Here is a 20,910-nt window from a genome sequence, read left to right as displayed (position 1 = left end):
AGTACCCTTTCATTGGGTAGAAACATTGTCCATCGATAAAATATCAATATGAATATAATTGAATTCTGAAATATGGATAGGTAATCTTCAAATAGGTGGTATGGATAGCTAGCTAGAGGGGGAAAATAAAGAGGTGACAAGGGATGCCAAGGGCTGTTCCATTGTCTTCAGCTGTTAACTTTGGTATGCTTTATGAATAATATTTTAGCACAACAGCCTAGCAGCCATCAATTTTGTTCCCTCCGTCTGGATTTTATCGTAACATAACCTAAAAATAATATCTAGTAGACCAAACACAAGAGCTGCATTAAACTTCTCAAGATAAAAATATGTACTATCTGGCTGCCTAACTAAGCCAAGCAACCAAGTAAGAATCCTTGTCATCTGTGGTGGATGGCGATGAGTGATACTGATGACGTGAGGAGGAGGACACGACATATGGCCGGAATTCTTGCTGCTAACGCTGGAGATTTGATTTATGTAGGAAGAGATGAGGCTGCCTTAGCCGGCCTTTTTGATTTTCTCCTTATCTCTCTCTCTTTTGATGAGTATTTCTCTTTCTTTCTCTCTTTCTCTGATTCCTTCATTTGTCTGTTTAATTCTATGCTACAACATTTGATTAGCATAAAGTTAAGATAGACAGCTACTACATATTCTCTTCTTTCTCAGTCTGGAGTTTCTTGGAAGGATGATTGTGGTTAGTGATTGTTATTTAGGTTGACAGATTGGGCTATCCGATGACGTATGTAGATTGATTTTTTCTTGGTTGGAGTATGGGCGGTTAAGGAGTGAGAGTTTGGCTTTCCAACAAGTAGGAAGAAGATGGCCAAGTGCAAGAGTAAGACGAAATTTCTTCCGGCGGCCTTTGCGTGGACCCTTCTCATCTCAGCAACTGGACTTTTTTTCTATTATCCGTAAGAATTAGAATTTTTGAAAAGACATAAAGTGAGATTGGATTTGATTCCTTGTACTTAATGCATTCTTAGGTGTATCCAATGGTACCTTTTCGTGAAGAAGCTTTGGATGGTGGTTCTCTATCAGGGGATCGTGACCGTGTTTGTCCTCATGAACTTTTCCTTAGCAACTTTTATGGACCCGGGCGTGATTCCCAGAGCTAGTATATTTGAGGACCGAGATGAGGAATTCCGCGCTCCCCTCTATCGGAATATCGAGATCAATGGCATTACAGTACGCATGAAATGGTGTGTCACTTGTAACTTTTATCGTCCTCCTCGATGCTCCCATTGCTCTGTGTGTAATAACTGTATTGAAATCTTTGACCACCACTGTCCTTGGGTCAATAATTGTATTGGTAGAAGAAATTATCGCTATTTCTTCATGTTCCTTATCTGTCTCTCTATTCACATCACTTCCATATTCATTTTATGTCTCATTCACGTCCTCTACAACAGGGAGCATCTCTCTGATGGAGCCGTTATTGTGTCCATCGTCATTATGACAATTATCACTTTACTTTTTATACCCATATTTGGACTCACAGGCTTTCATATGGTCCTCGTTTCTCGGGGAAGAACTACTAATGAACAAGTCACTGGGAAGTTTAGGAGTGGATACAATCCATTCTCCAAAAGCTGTTGCTTTAACTGTTGCAATACCTTATGTGGGCCCCACTATCCTAGGTCTGTACATCTTCAATCATTTATTTATTCATTGACACTCCCCCTCTTGACACTCCCCCTCTTGACATTGATGTTAATGATACAATAATAACCATTTTCTTTATTTTTATAGCTTAAAACATCCCTCAAAATATGTCGGTAAAAAAACCAAGAAAGTATCAAGTTCCAGTGAACTTTAGCGGTACAGTTGTAGAGAGCGGCTTAAAAGATCAGGTGCGAACTTATAGAGATTCTTATCCACCCCAAATACAAAATACTTCTTCTACAATACGATCCACTTATAATAGGGTAAGAAGGTCTTCCACATTTCTCTGTCTCTTTATCTCTTAAACAAAAACAAACAAACATGAAACTATGTACTACTTATCTGAACTTTTAACCTATAAACAAAGATCATTTCATTAAATCTTAAACTCAATAAATACTTTTCTAATGTTGTTTTACTTCCGGAAAAGAGACGAAAATCAAACTCTTAATCATTATTGATATTATATTATAATTGTATTCAATTGTTTTAAGACAATCTCCTTACATTTTTTGAAAATCTACTCTTTTAAGTTAAGGGATTGAAAATTCGTCTTTTCTCTAAATTTAATCTTTCTCCCTAACACTGTGCTATTATTAACTAATTTCAATTTCTTTAATTGTGCTTCTTATCACGTGTCGGTGGAATATGAATTCATCAGGTTTTCCTCTATAAATATAATATTTTCCATTGTTTCTTATGGCGTAGTTCTGTATTAATATGTGTATAAATATTATTTGCTTTATGCACATTCATAGATTTTATTTTTTTAGAAAATCAGAAATATTTTCTACATATTAAAAAAACCAACGTACTAGTTTTTTTTTTTTTTTTTTTCAATTGTATATTATTGTTACTACTTAAAACCCATTTCCATCATATTTTCACATTCATTTTTTCCTTCTAAATTACTTTTTATGGGTTTAGTACTCATCATGTTTCAAGTGACTAATGAATAATTACGTATATCCATTATATTGATTCAAAAGTAAATCAATAATCAATCCGTGCTTTTGAAACATGATGAGTAACCTCCTTTTTATGGTTGGTTATCATTATAAGTTTATTTTTTTGGATGAAACCCTTATTAAAATGGTCGGCAACCCGCGAGAGGTTGTCATCTGGCCCTTCAACATTTTAATATAAAATCATTTGTATATTACCGTATCCTCTCATTTCAGTGACTTTTTGTACATAATTAGAATTATAAAATAAGATCAGGAATTTTTCTATAAGATAGAACCAAACCTTTCATATATGTACATTGGATAAAAATCTAGGGCCCAAACCCTGCGTCTCTCAAGATCGCAATTTTAAATTCAAGGATATGTATTTATTCTTTGCGCAATCTCATTTTTTCGTCCTCATCTGTAGCTAGAGTCCATTCCCAATGGATCTATAAAACATTTATTTTATATCCCGATAGTGTAATATATGTGCATTATATTGTACATTTTTAAAAGACACATATGATACTAAAAACCTATTATTTGGGATCTAGGTTTAATCAAATGTCAGAAATATAATTTTAAAAAAAAAAACAAAAAAAAACTCGTCATAATGAATATGCACCTTAAAATTACTTGTATTTCATTTAGTCTATGTATATCAAACTTTCTGATTTGTGTCTCTTGTTTGGACACATTTAGCCAAAAAGATAAGATAGCATTTTTACTTTTTAGAATTAAGATACTAGATGAAAATATGTTTGCTCCATACATCCCTCATGGGACGGGCCACATAGTTTGCAAAGCCTCACATTAATCCTAAAAATAATTGTTGTTGTTTTTTTGAAAAGTTCAACAAATTGTATTTGTTTTATACTATTTGATAAAATGGCCCACCATAGTACAGACTGTGCATGGCTAATTAGAACCTCTTACTCCCTAAGATTGTCGTTCCCTGGCTCATTGTATTAATTATTATCATCAATGCATGCAATTTTTTTATAACCTCATGACGACTTTTTAAGTTTTCTATATTCATTGTACATATTTTAGGTTAACTTGTCTGAAATGATGTGTTGACTAATTTGCAGTCCTTTTGTTATTCAATCAACAACAAACAAAAAGAAAACAAGTAAATTTTCCTTATATAATAATGATGTAATTAACGAATTTTTTTTGGCAAATTTATGTAATTCTAATATTAAGTAGTAGTATTATTATTTTTTTTACGATTATGACCATCTTAAAAAAAAACCATCGATAATTATATTTCATGTCACATATAGAAGAATTTTTTTTCATATCTTTTATAAATATGAGCGCACACCTCTTACACATATTATTACCTACTACTATCTTAGATAAACTTACTTAATTTTTAGACATCTTTTCTTTTTCATTTTTTCCATCCAACAAATCTATCATCCTTTTCTTTTTTCCGAAATTATTCTTTTTTAAAGATGACACCGGTTGGAAGGGATGACACTGAGACTCAATCAGATTTGGATGAACCTATGGCTAGTCAATCCATTGATTCAGAAGCTGCTTTGACACATAATTCTTCGAAAAATAACTTTTTTGCCTCTCCAGAAGTTGAGACTCCTAATGATTCGTCTAGACTCAAAATAACAAGGGGGAGCATCAAAGTATGTTTCATTATTACTTATTTTCTCTTTAGTTGCATTTTCAGGGTATTTTCTATTCATTTATTGTTCATAAATCTTTAATTAAAATCATATTCTTAATAATCATAACATTAATAATACATAATTAAATTAACATTAATAAATAAATTATAATCATTTCTTTAGATAATGTATAATACTTACATATTATATTAATTAAATTTATTTGTAAAAGACATTGCATTACATAAATACTATGATTAATGATTAACGCTCTACTAAATTCATATTTCCAGAATCGAGATTCACCTAATAATTATCAAGGGAAGTTTAATCCTCAGTATGCTAAAGGATCTCCTCATCCCTCACAAACCCGGGGTAGTAGTGTAAGTGCTGCAAAACGATCTCAAACTCCTGATCCACTTCTAGGTGAGTCTCTGGAAATGAGATCCATGGAAAATCCACAATCATCATCTACAGTAACAGGGTCTTCAGTGTTGACGAGTCCACAGATTTCTCAGAAAGTGACTCGAATGGGAGGAGTTCCCACACCCTTTGCAATGAATTCATCTCAGGCCCCAAGGTTGGTTTTTTGATTGATTTTTTATGCTAATACGTATGTTATGTTATCTTTTTATTATATTTTTGTAAATTATATTAGATTCAATCACGCTGTCGCTTCTGGAGGAGGAAGACCCGAGTTTATCTCCTTGCAGCAGCAGCAACAACAACAAAGATCCATGGATCAACAACCTCTTTCCCGCAGTTATAATCAGTCATATGCTGCTGTACCCTCGACAACTGTAGGTGGAGCAATGTCGGTGGCACAATATCCAGCCACATCCCCTGGACGAAGGTACATACTTGTCTCTGTATATATTGTCTTATCATAAATATTAAAATTGTAATGCAGGTACCTATCTGATGGCGAATTACTCGGAGATTCAGCTCATCACCCACACCTACACCATGAGTCAATAAATTCTCCCCAAAGGAGCTATTACATTTGGAAGGACACTTCTCCCTATCATCAGTATCAGGGAGCCTCACCTTCCCCTGCTGGACATCCAATGGCTGGAATGCAGCAAGATTTGTCTAGTCCCACTCGTCATGCTTCCTACGCGTCACAAGTCGGTTATTTCTTACAACAGACACAACCTGTAAGACATCATATATCATGGGCCATCATGACCCAGTTAAATATCACATTCATATTTTTAGTAATTGTTGTATTTCTTTGCAGACATTACAGTCTGGTGGTCCTAGAACTACACCTTCGGGCTATCCCGGAGGTCCCATTGTACCCAGTGGACACTTGTCTCCTCCACCGACTAGCAAATCTTCCTCTAGTCCTTATACCTCTGGACAACAACCTTTGTCCTTTACGCGCGCATTAGAGGTTTCTGACTCATTAGAAATGAGGCAACCCTCATCTCAACAGCCATCCCAATCCAGCGGAAATCCTTCCAAAGGCGTTTCTGCTGACAATGCTCATAGAGACTCTGTCTACGATATTAATTACGAAATATCCGTATGACATCACGCCCAAACTTCTTAGATTCTAAAGATGTTATTACACCACCCACCCTTTCATCAATTCTTTTTTCTTTTTTTTTTAGATTTAATTTATTATTTAACTTCTTTGACACATAGAATGTATAATTTGTTTTAAAAGAAATATAAGTGAAAAATTGAATTCATTTTTAAAACAATGCTCGCAATGAATATAAATATATAGCATACATATATATATTTAATTAAATGTACAATTTATATATACAAACACTGAAGTGTAAGGAATAATATTTTTTTTTTGAAATAATAATGATTATGAAGGAAAATGAATTTAAATTAAGCTTCTGACTCTGGTGTGGATGAAGTATTGTTAGGAAACATGATAGTGGTAGAGAGATTAGTCTTGGATGAGTTGGTTGACGAGGAGGAGGAAGAAGAGGGGGAAGCGGTCTCTGAGGTGACTCCTGCTGCCGCCGCCGTTCCTCCTCCCTCCAGCATGGGGATAATGAGGGTGTCAATTGCCATAAGGTTGTACTTGGTGATGTAGTGTGTGAACCTTCGACAGAGGTGAGTCTCTGCCTCAAAGGAATCAAAGAGCTGGCGATGATGGAAATAGGCATGACTAAATATCCTGTAGACTCTCCTGCAGACTGAGGAGAGTTTGGGTATGGAGCATTCCTTGATGGAGATGCGAGAAGGGAAGTACTTGTTTGAATTAAGGAGACATGCAGCGCCGTCCAGAGTGTGCCGCGTATAGTCAATAGCCGGACATTCCTTGGGTGTTTTATGAGCAGCACACAGGAAAATCCATTGCTCAGTGGCTGTCATTTGAGTGCACATCTTGGGATTGCACTCTCCCTGGAGAAGAACGGCGAGTCCGTTGAGTTCCATGCTAAACTGACGCAATTGTTCATATTTCCAAACTCCTTCGTCCTGCATCTCCGGAGACTTGAGAATGTTCTCCACGTCAGAAACGTCTTTACGGATCGTTTGCTGAATATACTGCTGAACAGCGAGGGTGGATTCCATGTCCTCGAATTCCACGGGACTCCATCGGTTGAAATCAGAGGCACGGGTCCCGGGAGCATTCCCTCGAAATGGGCTTGCATTTCCTTTCCCTCCACTCGAGGAAGGAGACGCTGTCGGGGATTCTGCGATGAGAGCGGCCATCTAGCCAATTATATTACTAGGGATTAATTTCAAATAGGTACCCTAGCCCAATCACAAAATAATTAATAGCTCCTCTGCAGCGAATAACTTATGTCAGTGATATCACGTAATCCATACACTGTTTACTCCCATATATCGCTAACGTAGCTACTAGCTAGAAAGGAGAAGCACGCAAATCCTCAATAAATAAGCGACTCCTCACTGACGTCATTCAAAAATACAAACTGAAATATCAAAAATAGCCACTAGTCCTTCATACACAACTCCTTTCCTTCTTCTACAATTATATTATTCAAATGTAGTTTAATGCATCCTACAGATTAGTCATCCATCTAATATACATTTAAAAATGAATCGATACTTAATTATATACAGTGTAGCTTTATTTTGTTCTCACTCTGTAGATTCACCATTTTAACTTATCTCATCACGATTTGCAAATAAGTTTGATTCCGTAATATCTGGTCATAAAATTTTTAGAATCTAAGCAATAGAACTCTTTAATATCATTTACAAATGCATTTGATAAAAAAAATCACCCAAGGAGTTTAAATGTAAGCCCATTTCAGATCTGATGTCAAGTACATAGTAACTTTTTATCAATGATACTATTTAGTAATTGATTAATGTATTTATTATATCGAAAATTGCAGAAAGTATAATCATTATTAAACACTACTTAGACACTAAGTTAAAATGAACTACAAAATCATTTATCTCGAGAATTCTCAATAATGGACCGAATCCTTTTTTTCTCATCTTCAATTAGTTGATCTAAATCCCCAAGTGGCTTGTATTGGTTATGAACCACTTGAGACCCAAAAAAAGCTGTCAAAATGGCTGAGGTTGTAAAAAGGTACTTTTTAATGACCCCCATATTTTTTATACTCTTCCAAAAGTCCCTCTTCTTCTAATGCGTTTAAAACTTGTCTCTTTTTATACGTTTTATCTATTTTAAAAAAATATATATATATTAATTACACAAAATAACAAAAATCAAAATCTTTTGGGTTCCATATCTTTTTTTTTTATAAATTGACATCAGTAATTAGTTTTTTAGCAAATCTGGTTTTCGAAAATTTTATATTTGAATCTTTTGAGTTGAAAAACAAAAAAAAACCAAGTGAAAATGTGAATTCCTAATATAGGCTTTAGTTTATATGGGCTCATTAAATCTAGTATTAAAATTAAATCAACTTTTTAATTAAAGGTTCTATTTAGAAATGAATAAAGCTCCAAATTCCTATTTATTTGAAACATATATATGATCGTTTTGTCATTTTCAAAGGAGTATCTGGTTACTAAATGGTATTGATATGTTTCCTTACTAAAAAAACGTATAAAACCTATAAAAATTGAGCAAATACACAAAAAAATATCAAAAAAAAGGAAACTACAGATTCATAATTAATTACTAATTAGGAAACGTAAAGTACTTCTGGATTTTGATATGGATCCTAAAAATTTGTTAAAAATGTTTGAATTGTGATTTATCCATTCTTCTACTCACAGAAATTGGTTGTTCTAAATGTCCAATGGATCATTGTATACTCAAGCCCAGCTCCAGCTATAAAAAAAAGGGGCAAAAAACGCCATACTCCAAATATTTTTTCTCCAGGAATTCCTTCTATTAGACGTCGAAGCAGCGGCTTCCTTTTCCTCATTTCATCACTATTTTAGTTCATGTGAAATATATTTTATATATAAATTTAAATACACAAACCGTATTCGGTATTTCCTTATTAATTCCACTAATTAATAAATAATTACAAATACAATCATATGGCCAATAAAAGTAAAGTTACAACAGGCAATAGCTGCCTCTTGCTCATAATCAATGAGTTCTACTAATATATGGAGTAGACCAAGGGTCAATCACTTAACCTCATGTAGAGAGAAGTGTATTTTTTTATGCTTAAAAATCTATTGGCAAAATCTAATTGACTTTGTACAATTTTACTCCCTTTTTTTCACCAACATCGGAGAATCTAAGTGAAGTCACGTGCTACAATTAATATCTCTTTCACTATGGCAACATTTTTGAACATAAAAAAATTATTAAAAAAACTTCCACATAGTGAGTGTTTCAACCTGGGAGTGCAATAGATATTATCTTTTAATATTTTTCTACCAGTCAATTACAAAAAATGTAGTTTAGCTCGAATATTTTATCATTTAAAGTTAAGAAGCATCTTTTTAGCAAAGGATGTACAATATACATAATGTAAAACTTTAATACAGAATTAAGAAAGAGAGCTAGACGATCGAACAGCTGAATGATGATAAATAATATTAATATTATATAAGACAGTATTGTGGCCGTACGATTTTCATTTCATTACTCAGTATTATTAATTAATTTTGCTTTATATTTTAATAGCCTAATTAGTAGTGTTGGATTATTTTACAAATGAATACAATAAAACATTTTTGTCATCATACTTATTAAAATAATTTTATATAATAAATCATAGGCAAAATGGAGTTGCACCTATTAGAAATCATAAATTTTCTGGCATATGTATGAAATAAATAATTTCAGTGTTATTATTCAATGTTTTAAATACATTTTAGGCCCTAACTTTAACGGGTAAAAAGTCTGATCTAAACTTCATTTTTTGTAATTGACTTGCAGAAAAATGTTAAAGATAATATCTGTAGCATTCCCAGGTTAAAACACTTAATCTACGCAACTTTTTTCTTAATAAAAAACCTTTTTATTTCATTTCAAAAATTATGTGTATTTGGAAGAGATATTAATTGCAGCACGTGACTTCACATAGATTCTCCAATAGTTATGAAATAAAAGACGAGTTCTTATACTATCTGGAGGAGCACACGCTCCAATCACGCAACCTGTTGTAGTGATTAACATCAATTTTTATGACAAATTCCTGTTGGTAAAACTCATATGATCCTTTTCCATATATAAAATAGTAATTGTTTGTCGTTGTTGTAGTTTATTTAACACATCACGTGGTGTTTCATTTAACTCTTCCATTTTGGGTTAGCATTCTAAATCCCGAAAAAATTGTTGTTGAGGCAGAAATGATGGACTCACTTCACGTTCACAGCTCAAAATCAAAGTAGATATTTTTTCAAAGGGTTTCTAAAGTAAATCGTCAATAAATAATTGAATTAATTATTTAAACGGATAAATTTGCCCTTCAAAAATAAAGTATCAATGCAACTCATGTTTGTACAAGATTATGTAGTATTAGTTTTATTCAAATGATATTACATTCATTTAATAGATATTAATCTTGTAATAATAAAATAATTAATTCATTATTGTAAACAAGTGTGTGTATATTGGGTATTGAACTGGAGCCGATAGGAAACTTCCTTCACCAACTGACGACTACCAATAAAATTTGCCTTCACTACTTCGACTCAGTGCAAGTAAATAAGCACCCCTTTATAACCTACTTTTTCATAAAATATTTTAGCCTGTTCAAAAATTAATGCCATAGTAGTAGCTAAATAGTTTACTCTCGGAGTTTTAAAATAACAACTGAGTAATTTTGTTTATGACTTATAATTCCAATGAAATATTAATGTATGGTGTAGAAACACGTTATAAAGATGTAATGAAACTGTCAGCCTAAATACTGATAGCAGAATTAATCATATTTAATCGCCTATGCTATTGCCATGAATCATATTTATCTTCCATAATTAAATTCAATTATTTACGAGAAGGAACTTAACCTTCTGCGATGAATTACGTAGATTAGCGAGGTTTCAAGGGAAAAAAATGGCTTATAGATATATAGCCTGGTAGGATATATCATGTAATTCTAAAACGTTTATAGTTAAATCATATAGCATTTCTTGTGTACGAAATAGAAAATATATATATATATATAATGAAAATAAACAGTTTTCTTTATGCAAATATGACTAAGTAATATTCAATAAATTTTCATAACCACAACGTATTTCAAAACTACTTGGAATAATTAAAATGCTAATTTGAAGTCCATGTAAGGGTCTCATAATTTATTTCCACTCCCTCCACGCTCATTGATGTAGGTGCAAATAACCCCAGAAGTTGATTACAGGAAGCAGTACTCCTCAGGTACCTACTATGACTTATTAGCATGATATGATTATGCCAAATTTCTGGCCCTTTTACGAAGTTATTTGGTTTAATCAGAAAACTACAGATTCTATAATGTATTAGGGAACTAAAATTTGTCACACGTTCCAGTCTTTTACCACATTCATCAAATTCAGTGGTTGTAGAGTGCCATTTGTATCTTTTCACACTAATTAGTTAAATTGCAGACCTTAAATTAAAAATTTAGTACATCTACCGCATTGACTAACATTCTCAGCTTCAAATTTGTCATGGAATTTTGAACTTGAAAACAACAATCCTTGGAAAGTGGAGCATTTTGAAAAAATTATTTTAAGAATGCGGTATGAAATTAACTATTCCTTTATTTATGTATTTCTTTATTGGAGTACTACTGGCCAATAGACCTTCATGTTCCTATTCAGATGTATGAAAGGTGATCGATGGACAATAGGTCAATCATTACAAATTTACAGTGTTAGCTAGCATATAAGTCGTGTACATCATCATTTCTTTGTATTTTTCTCTTCAAAAATTTATATTAAAAAAAAAGGGAGGGGGGGAATGTTGTTATTTGAAGAACAAAAACCAGACTATTACAATTCCTTGCTCTTGAGAGAACTTACGAATAACGATAAGAGGGGAAAAGGATATAACAGAAGAAATATATATGTTAAAACACTTTTTTTAATCATGTGAACAAGGTCGTTTGAATGATGGTGGTGGCATTGGATAGTACATGCAAGGCAAAACAGTAATGGAGGTGAAAAAACGCATCATCAATTATGGAATAAAGAAAAGACGCGTGATCCATCCATCCTCAGAGTCAAGCTTACCATTCAACCAAAGCAACTGCTCTTTAAGAAGTCAGTCACAGATAGGTTTTTTTTTTAAATTTGTAGTTTCTTCTTTTTTTTTTTTTTTTTTTTTTTTTTTTGAAAATAATGTAATTGCGATATCAGAATAATATATATGCTTATATATATATATATATGCAAGGGACAATAAATATAATAACTCTACGATAAACGACGATGATGACGATGATAGTGTAATAATATTATTAAACAGAATATTGATAAATGATGTTTTAATAAGGAAATGCTTGGTATCCCCAGCGGCGGCGGAATGGAGAGTGAGTTGACTTAATCTACAGCCATGGTCTGGGCAGCCTCTTCTCCCACGTTCTTTTTATTAGGCTTAGGTGGAGCTCCTTCTCCCATGCCTGAGGTGCTGTTATCCCCTCCCTCTGTGTTATTATCAGCGGCATTATTTTTGGTCTTGTCATCTTCGGGATTGGGTTGAGTTGTTGGTGGTGGTGGTGGAGGTTCAACCTTGGGTTTAGCCTTATGAAGGATAGGATGTGCAAATGCCTCAAAGTTCTTTTTCTCTTCGTAGAAATAAGAGACCAGAATGGAAGGATCGCTAGTTTTGTCAAGGTCCTTTAGGGTATGAATACTTGAGCTCAGCCATTTATTCTTTTCAATGATCATGTTATTCACTTTGTTCACTGCCTCAGTGTCCAAATGATTATACTTTTCATCTCCGGATCGGAATGCATCAATTACTTTAGTTGCCATATTCAAGCAGTGTCCTAAAGTATTGAAGGCATGCGGTCGTTGATCAAATTCATACTTCCTTCTTTTCAATGCCTCGCCAACCACTTGCAGGTGATTTAATTTTTCCACATATACTTTCTTTTCTACATCCTCACCATCCTCATACAACCAATTCTCCGAGTCCTCTAATTCATTAGAATATTTTCCTCTATCCTCATCAGTAATGAATTCACTTAGGTCGCCATGGATTTTTGAACGGATGTCGTAAACATATTCCTCAACAGCATTTTTATAGGTTAAACGATCGGATTCCATTTGATCTTGCTTGACAAAATTCCTTTCAATGCTCGATAAATTAGTTAATCCCTCATCCGTTAAGGATCCAACAACGCGGCTACAGACGGGTAAATCAATTATTTTAGTGATAATTTTCTTTTGCTTTTCCATCTTGGGTGGAGAAGTTGGAGTCTTTTCATCTTTTTTATCTTCAGTAGTAGCTTTTTCATTGGGTTCATCCATGTTTACATCTTCAGAAGTTGTGTTATTTGTGGCTTTGTCTCCAGAGTTAGCTGAAGCAGGTTTCTTCTCTTCCTCAACTTCCATTTGTACTTCCTCTTCAATTTCATGTTTTTCAGATTTGGTCGCACTTACAATAGCGAATATACCATTCAAATTGATTCGAGCCTTTACTTTAACCTTAGTGTTAGACCCATCAGGCTTAGGCGTTACAGAAATCTCAAATTCACCAATATGGGGATTCATAGTAACATCCTTACCTGCATACTCTACCACTAGTTTAAAATTATCTGGCTGCCAAAAGGTTAGCATCTTGCTAAAAGGTATGGATTGAAATTTAGAAAAAACTTCCATTTCACCAATATCAGCTCCAGTCTGCCACTTAAGCAGAATAGGATAAGGCTGAGAGTCCAAAACAGAAAATTCTCTAACCTTAAATGTAGGAGAAAGAATAGCACATTGGAGGGCACATCCTCTTGACACAGCTTCATCAGCATTTAATGTTGTGTTAGGTACTTTTCCAAATACGCGTTCCATGGCCGTCTTAACGAATGGAACACGAGTTGATCCACCAACAATCTCGACACTATAGATATCCTCTTTTTTCCATTTGGATTGGGCTAAGCAATCAGTCAATATTTTTTCCATTCGTGATATTTCAACCTGTGAAATCTCCTCAAAAGTTGTTCTATCTATATAGCCCTTAACATCTTTATCATCCATAAAACACTCAATATTCAGAGGAAGCTTATTTGTATTCGCAGACATTTGCTTTTTCAATTTTTCAACTTCAGTGATCAACTTAATCATGGCTTTAGGGGACGAGTACACGTCGATCTTGTAGCTCTTTTTGAAGCCATCGGCAAAATATCGTGCAATATTTTCATTGAGGTTCCTTCCACCCAGGTTTGCATCAAAAGTGTTACAAACCATGGAGAGTTTTCCTTTGTTGAATGAACAGGCAGCAGCCTGAGCCCCCCTGTGTCCAACATCAACGAATATCACATTACGCGCCTTTTCCTCTGGTGGAGGTAAATCCTGTTTGTAAATACCATAAGCAAGAGCAGTAGCAGTTGTATCATTCATGAGTTTAAGAACGTTTAAATCCGCCATATTTGCAGCATCTAAAATGCATCTTCTTTCACAATCTGTGTAGTAAGTTGGAACAGAAATAACAACATCCTTGACTTTGGTATTAAGAGCAGCTTCCGCAGTATGCTTAAGCTTTGTGAAAAGCATGGATGTCACTTGCTTAGGAGTAAAAGAGTGAGATTTACCCAAGTAATCCACATGCAATAAAACATTCCCTGTCTCAGGATCCTCGCTAACAGGATAGGGTATCCTCTTCAATTCATTTTGAACTATAGGATCCTTAAATTTACGACCAATCAAGGGTTTAAAACCGAAAAATGTTTTTTTTAAGTTGGTTAAATGTTGGCTCTTGGCAGCAACTCCCATTAAACGTTGTTTATCACCAAATGCAACGTAGGAAGGAGTATCCCTCATGCTGTAGTCATTAGCTATAGACTCAATGCCTCCAGCGCGGGCAACTGAAATATAGCAATTTTCATTGCCGAAGTCGATTCCAACGACTGACATTCTGGAATAAATATAAAAAAATAATATTACTAAATTGAGCGCGTCAAATAATTAATTGGTTATTGCAGGTCTTACAAATGATTGAAATTCATACTACATAAATATTAGTTAATAAATGCTAATACATAATATATATATTTAAAAAATCGATTCCTGAATTTTTTAAAGAATTGTAATGAAGTGAGTCCTTTATTTAGTCATTAATAATATCAAGAAATAACACAGTAAGTAAATATTTTAATTATTATTTATTAAGTTTTGGCAATACATCAATTCTAACGCATTATCCCCACTTATTCTGTTGTCGCTTTGGGTGGTAAATAAAGGGGGGGGAAGGGAAGTAATGACTCAAATATTTTTCGAAGAAATCCAGTTGCAAATTGCAGTTTATGTGAAATGCTAATTCATCCTACACATCCTATATTTGAAACGCCCTTCACAAACCTTTATCTTCAGAAGACCATACACATTATCAATTTCCCTAAATATAAATAAAACATAACATCCCACACTACAAATATATAATGTCATACCTAAAATTGGAAGCTCTACAAAAATATTTGGAACAGACAGAGTGATGTATTTCAAAATTAAAAGTAGAGTATAAGTTGTAGTAATACACAAAATAACAACATCTAATAAATTCATAACCTCTTAAGAATCACATGACACGCATGTAAAATTTATAATAAAATGAGAGACACAAACATATTATTAAATATCTTATGACTTATGAATAGTAAGCAGACACGAAATTGTACAACTTCAATATTAACGAAGTGAGAGTAGAAAGAAAGAGGGAAGGAAGAAGTTATGACTTTTTTGGCGAGAGTATGGATCTTGCATGGGCTATGGCAGCTCGGAGCCATGGCAAATGAGAAGAAATTTTACTATAGACACCAGGAACTGAACTATCACACCTTCGTGTTCCAAATGATGTTAATCCAAGGAGAACAGCCCGTCCTTCAATTGGTTCATAGTAAAGTAAAGGTGATCCCGAGTCACCACTACAGGAGTCACTATCCTCCTTTTGCCCAGAAGCGCAGATTTGCGAATCTTTCAGAGTGAATGCCTTATTTTTCTTTTTATAAAGACTCTGACACTCCTCAAACTCAACTATTTCGACATCAAGCCGTTTGAGATTATCAGAAAAAAGAGACAACTCCGTGACTCCCCAACCCGAAACGACACCATATTTGTCTTTTCTAGTAAACTTGTCAGACAGAGGCATGCAAATGATTTTTACTTCCTCAGCAATGGACTCAATGGAATCAAAGTGAAGAATGGCAATATCATTCACAATAATAGGTGTTCTTGAGTAATTGGGATGAAGAGTAACGCCCGTCAAATTGACCTCAGTTGCCTTATTAATGTCGGAATGGCCAATAAGAATACTCGTTAACAAAAGTCCTTTAAAGTCTCGGACACAATGAGCCGCTGTCAAGGCTTCTGTTTCGGAGATAAGAACTCCACCGCAGAGAACTTTACTCATAGTGTCATTTTTATACAGAAGAGCCACATTCCATGGATGCTCATGTGGACCTGCATCATTACCATTTCTAATCCTTGTAGGCTCTGTATATCCACAAGACTCATCAGACAGCTCTTCCTCACCAGCAAATCTAACTGATGTTTCTTCAGAAAAGGCATTAGGACTCTCAGCTGTCACATCTATACCCCTCAATTGATAATCATCTGAGTCTTCCGAGGCACCATTTCTGAGTATGTCGTCCCTATCCTCCTCCTCTGTTTCCATAGAAGGACAGCAAAACTTGGGGTGTCTATTTTCAAATCCGCAAAGACTAAAACCGGATTTTAATGTCTCAAATTTTTTTTCAACAAGAAGAGCATTTGTTTCAGGACATATCGTTCCAAGTAGACAGCTACTGCATGATGCCACAGATGCTGTCTTCTTGCTAGGTTTTACTAAAGAAATACAGGTTGGAACTTTAATTCTAAAGTGTAAAAAGATCCGAAAGAAGAAATTTCTTTAAAGAAATCATTAAAAAAAAAAAAATGAGAACTATTTCACTCAGACTACAATTGATACGAATTAATGGATTCCAACCTGTGTTTTGCGGTTCGAGTGATGATGTTGAGGGTGACGGAGGTAGACATGGGTAGTAGGCTCTATTTTCCTCAAAGCGACAAGGACGAATTTTGGATAGTTCCTCATTGGATAATGTCTCTAAATGTGGACAATCTTCAACGAGTTTGCAAATATTTTGAGAGGAAGATGAAGGAGTGGTGTGAGGAGTTGTATTAATAGACGATCTTAGTGCATCCGTGACGGAGCTTTGAAAGAAAATGATACTGCCCTCAATGAGAGGGACATGAGATAGGTGAAAAAGGCCGGCTCCAGTCCAAAAAAGGAGAAAAAATGTATGAAAATGAACTGCAAGGATGTGAGACATGATGATGGTGATGATCCTTGTGAGAGATCTATTTCCTGAATAAATTGATCGCTTTGATAGTTTGAGAGGCTCGCTTCTTGGGTATCATGTTTTTCTATTATTACATACTCATAGTATTCTATTACATTGCATGTATAGTGAGAATGGAATGGGAAACCCAAAGAACGACCCACCGTTCTAGTTAATACTTAGTAAAAGCGTGCGATGCCAATATGGCAAGAGGGGAATAATTATCATGTATCACTACTTGGTACTTAGGTATTTCGTCAAATATAAATAAAAGGAGGAAAACTTGAAATACTCAATAATAAATTCCCCATTCACGACGACGACAACTACAAGAACAACCTTTCAAATTCCCTATTAATTTCTTATTTGTCATCGCGAAATGGCAATTCATTTCTTTAGCTATAGACTTCATGTTAGAACACTGGAACACTCACATCACAATCCTCCTTCATCAAAATGACAAAGAAGCACCTAGAAGATCCCTTCAAACATATAATTTGACCCGGTCCACCCTAGACCACTAGGCTTCAAAAAACGAACTTTTACCAAATGTCATAGTATATGGATCCTATCTCGAAATTGGAGACAGTGGAAAGTTCAAGTTCAATCCTCGCAACCTTTTTAAATAATACTAGAGATAATAATTATTGGAGTAAGGGGAAGGGATTCTTATTATGTTGAATAGATAGTGAGTTTCTCTCTTAGGTGTAGAGTAGGAGGGGAGGGATTCGGAGTGGATCGCTTGTAATCATGGCAATTACTTTAGACCCTTGTACAGGAGCATGCGAGTCCAAAGGCAATACCCAATTCAATTTAGTTTGAGTGACAGAGGTTGCGAGGATGGAATTTCTATCTTCCATTTTGTCCGTCTCCACTTTGGAGATAAAAAGAGAAATAGGAGGATTAGGTCCAGGTTTGGCCGGGAGTAGTCCGGGCAGATAGTGCTCACATCAAAGGAGTGAGAAAACAGTGATTATAAGAATGACTACGTTACCTGCTTCTCTTGGTGTGACCGGCTTCTCGAAGACGAAGGATACGAAAAGAGGTAAGGAAAGCACAGTTAATTCACTCCACTGGAACACACTCACCACAAAAACACGAAGGAATCAAGAGTAAGGAATCAAGGATTTGATGATCTTTATATTCGATGAATAACAATTTAAAAAACGACTACAATGATTTTTCGCAAAGCTCTTTGAGCAATAACTCCATGCGCTGCGGCTGCTGATTTCTAGTAAGAATTACTCAACTGTTCACTAACGTAACAAATAACGTCTCTCATTTATCCCGTAGCGACTAGCAAGGTCTAGAAGCAACCCTCTCTCCCTCTCTATGGCTAGATTTGGTAACTACTATGTAGTATAGAAAAAAAATCATTAAGAAGAAAATAATTCTAGAAAGAAGAAGGCAGAGAAGGCCTAGGCCGGTACTTGCTATTCCTCTCCTTCCAGGGGTACCAAAAGCTTTCATACAGAAAGCTTTTCGCGGCCTCTTCCTAATCTCCTATTGGTCAGAGTGTGGAGGAGTATTGCTATGACTAAGAATCAGAGAATCTTCCAGAAGATTCCAGAACGACTCATAGATGGCAATACTAACAGAAACCAAAGAAATTATAAGATGTAAATACATGACGTCATCCCTAACTCTCTCAGTAGCTGTTAGAGTCATCTATACGTAGAATCAGGCATTTAGTAAAAAGAACAGCGACATCTACGAGTCACTTTAGAAATTATTTTCATATAGGAATGTAATGTGACAATCAAATTACTTTATTAATCCATTTGAAATATCGTTTAAAATATGAAAGTAGTCCAAATTGAATATTAAGGATTTTATTGAGAGAATAAATATAGTTTGATGCATATTAGAGAGAAGCTTACATTAAAGTCATTATGTAATCAATAATATATTGTCTCCAGGGAAGTAAGTCGAGGGAGGATGAGGCAAGCTACATGCCTTTTTAGCATATAATCCTCTTACTTCCGGACTTTACTCAGCACTTGTAAGTTCTGAGGAAAGAAATATAAGTTTTTGTTGTTGTACATAAGGAGTGTAATACTAAGTAATAATGGATAGAATAGAAACTTAATACGGAGTATCCTAATACAAAATTGTATTGTTGTAGTCCTATTTTGGAAGTACATAATGTCTTATATAGCTGTTTCAACAACAAGATCTAGACAACGATTCAAATACTTTAATATACATACAGTACTACATATTATTATATTTATATGATACTAGGAAAGGGTTACCCGGCGTTGCTGGGCCAAGGAGGGAGCGGGACATTACATTGGCAATGGTCAAATTAATGGAAAAATAATTATATATACAGAATTATTCTATTATACTAATAATTTAATTATAATATGAATGTTTGGTTTTGTGGAGATAAATCCTGATGGTTCTAATTATCTTGCTGTGATAACAACGATGAAGCGGAAATGGTCTATATTTTATAGAACATATACTAATCACACCATATCAATCCAGTTAGGTAAGGTAATCCACAAAGTCTCATCAAAGCACAACAAAATACTCTTACTGGATCTTGTAGCCTTAATAGCATCATTATAAATTTATTTAAAAAAATATTATGCTATAAACTCCAAATGACATACTAACATATGTATATCCATCAACAAAATTGTCTAGATGGGAAGTCCATTTTTTTATTTTTGTCAAAAAATTGCCCAGTCGAAATTTGGGAAATAAATCACAAAACACTTTTTTACACTAACTTTGCAAAAAAAATAGTTAATAACATTGATTGGCGTTGTAAAAAGGTACACAAAAACTACCAATATTTTTTCTGTACTTGCAAAAACAAAAAAGTTATGGATAATCATGTTCTCGAAAAAATATCGAGCAATAACTGCTTCATTTTTACAAATATTGCAAAAATTATTAAATTAAATTTTTTGGAAATTAAAAACAATCTATTGGATCAATTTATGGCCTTTGAAAATTGACATTTTTCTACAAACTTAATTTTTTTATGGATCCAATATTTCGTTGGAAGTAATTTTTTTTTTTGCACCTGAAAGAATGAATTTTTTTTCTTTTTTTTTTTGCACGTTGTTTTTTTTATTTATAACTCAACCCCCCTATCTACTCTCCTTGAGCTAGAAAAACGGGTTTTGTATTTTGGGTATAACATAAGCCCCCTTCAAAAATTGGCATTCCCGTTTTTCCCTGACCAGGTTCAAAAGAGGCACCCATGCAAAATTTCAGCCTCCTAAGTTCAACAGTGTGGGTAAGCATAAAGGAAACAGACACAAACCCTTAATTTTTGTACAAATGAATTGAAGCTAATAATCAAATTTATCTTTGACCACAAAATCCAAAATGTATCTCAGTTTTTCTTTCAGTCGTCTAAATTCTGAAATCTCTGGAATTTTACATAGTTATTCGGGACTATTATTGTTCAGTCATTTTTTACCCTTGAAACAATCACCAAATTAAAAGTAGGATTAATAAAACTTATGTAAAATTGTTTTTTTAGGATTAAAAAGTGATTTTAATGATTCTGTATCTTTTTCTGAACTCGATATATTTCCGTTTTAGGCTGAAAAATGATAAAAACGACACTCTTCTTTAGATCTCCAGGGTGTTTTGTTCAATTTTATATTATTTAAGTGATTTCATTTTTATGAGATGTACTGGCAAATAGGCAACATTATCATCATATTGTTTACGATTTTAATACCAGTTTCATGACGTCATGCCCCGTAATGAAAAATAATATGTAATATCATAATATAATAGCGTGCATTGCCCAAATTCAAATGAAATATTAAATAAATAAGA

General features: G+C 34.1%; 4 protein-coding genes and 1 long non-coding RNA gene across 7 annotated transcripts; 2 read left to right on the top strand and 3 right to left on the bottom strand.

The window, feature by feature from the left end:
* The first annotated feature begins 546 nt into the window (after positions 1-546).
* On the top strand, positions 547-5,949 carry Zdhhc8 (zinc finger DHHC-type containing 8). The gene is given in 9 exon segments (XM_071893050.1): positions 547-914; positions 987-1,640; positions 1,753-1,782; positions 1,784-1,928; positions 4,073-4,258; positions 4,534-4,820; positions 4,899-5,093; positions 5,151-5,397; positions 5,481-5,949. Coding segments are annotated over 9 exon segments (2,130 nt in total). The 5' UTR covers positions 547-822; the 3' UTR covers positions 5,775-5,949.
* Positions 5,838-7,068, bottom strand: LOC121127392 (MOB kinase activator-like 4). The gene has a single exon (XM_040722732.2). The coding sequence runs from the start codon at positions 6,920-6,922 to the stop codon at positions 6,089-6,091; it is 834 nt and encodes a 277-aa protein (XP_040578666.1). The 5' UTR covers positions 6,923-7,068; the 3' UTR covers positions 5,838-6,088.
* A 4,282-nt stretch (positions 7,069-11,350) lies between these two features.
* On the bottom strand, positions 11,351-18,481 carry Hsp110 (heat shock protein 70Cb). Of its 2 annotated transcripts, none has more exons than XM_040722722.2 (2): positions 18,095-18,481; positions 11,351-14,678 (listed from the first exon to the last, which is right to left on the bottom strand). In XM_040722722.2, the coding sequence occupies exon 2, from the start codon at positions 14,675-14,677 to the stop codon at positions 12,149-12,151; it is 2,529 nt and encodes an 842-aa protein (XP_040578656.1). In that variant the 5' UTR covers position 14,678; positions 18,095-18,481; the 3' UTR covers positions 11,351-12,148. The 2 variants fall into 2 exon arrangements, with proteins under 2 accessions (XP_040578656.1, XP_071749147.1); XM_071893046.1 differs by lacking the exon at positions 18,095-18,481 and adding an exon at positions 14,753-14,898.
* On the bottom strand, positions 15,237-18,096 carry LOC121127390 (clotting factor G beta subunit). Of its 2 annotated transcripts, none has more exons than XM_040722728.2 (2): positions 16,746-18,096; positions 15,237-16,603 (listed from the first exon to the last, which is right to left on the bottom strand). In XM_040722728.2, exons 1-2 carry the CDS (start codon positions 17,089-17,091, stop codon positions 15,489-15,491), a joined length of 1,461 nt encoding a protein of 486 aa, XP_040578662.1. In that variant the 5' UTR covers positions 17,092-18,096; the 3' UTR covers positions 15,237-15,488. The 2 variants fall into 2 exon arrangements, with proteins under 2 accessions (XP_040578662.1, XP_071749150.1); XM_071893049.1 differs by having other exon boundaries at positions 15,237-16,624; positions 16,746-17,230.
* Positions 18,192-18,967, top strand: LOC121127396 (uncharacterized). Its single transcript, XR_005867825.2, has 2 exons — positions 18,192-18,334; positions 18,394-18,967. It is a non-coding gene; the product is annotated as an uncharacterized lncRNA (long non-coding RNA).
* The last annotated feature ends 1,943 nt before the right edge of the window (positions 18,968-20,910 follow it).

This window comes from Lepeophtheirus salmonis, chromosome 13 (genome assembly GCF_016086655.4).
Source record: "Lepeophtheirus salmonis chromosome 13, UVic_Lsal_1.4, whole genome shotgun sequence".
Taxonomy (NCBI): domain Eukaryota; kingdom Metazoa; phylum Arthropoda; class Copepoda; order Siphonostomatoida; family Caligidae; genus Lepeophtheirus; species Lepeophtheirus salmonis.
This window is presented reverse-complemented; position numbering and strand designations above follow the sequence as displayed.

Coding starts and splice junctions, on each gene's coding strand:
- LOC121127390 (XM_071893049.1), bottom strand. CDS start 17,091: ATGTCTCACATCCTTGCAGTTCATTTTCATACATTTTTTCTCCTTTTT. Junction 16,625..16,745: donor ACTCGAACCGCAAAACACAG/GTTGGAATCCAT, acceptor TTAGAATTAAAG/TTCCAACCTGTATTTCTTTA.
- LOC121127392 (XM_040722732.2), bottom strand. CDS start 6,922: ATGGCCGCTCTCATCGCAGAATCCCCGACAGCGTCTCCTTCCTCGAGT.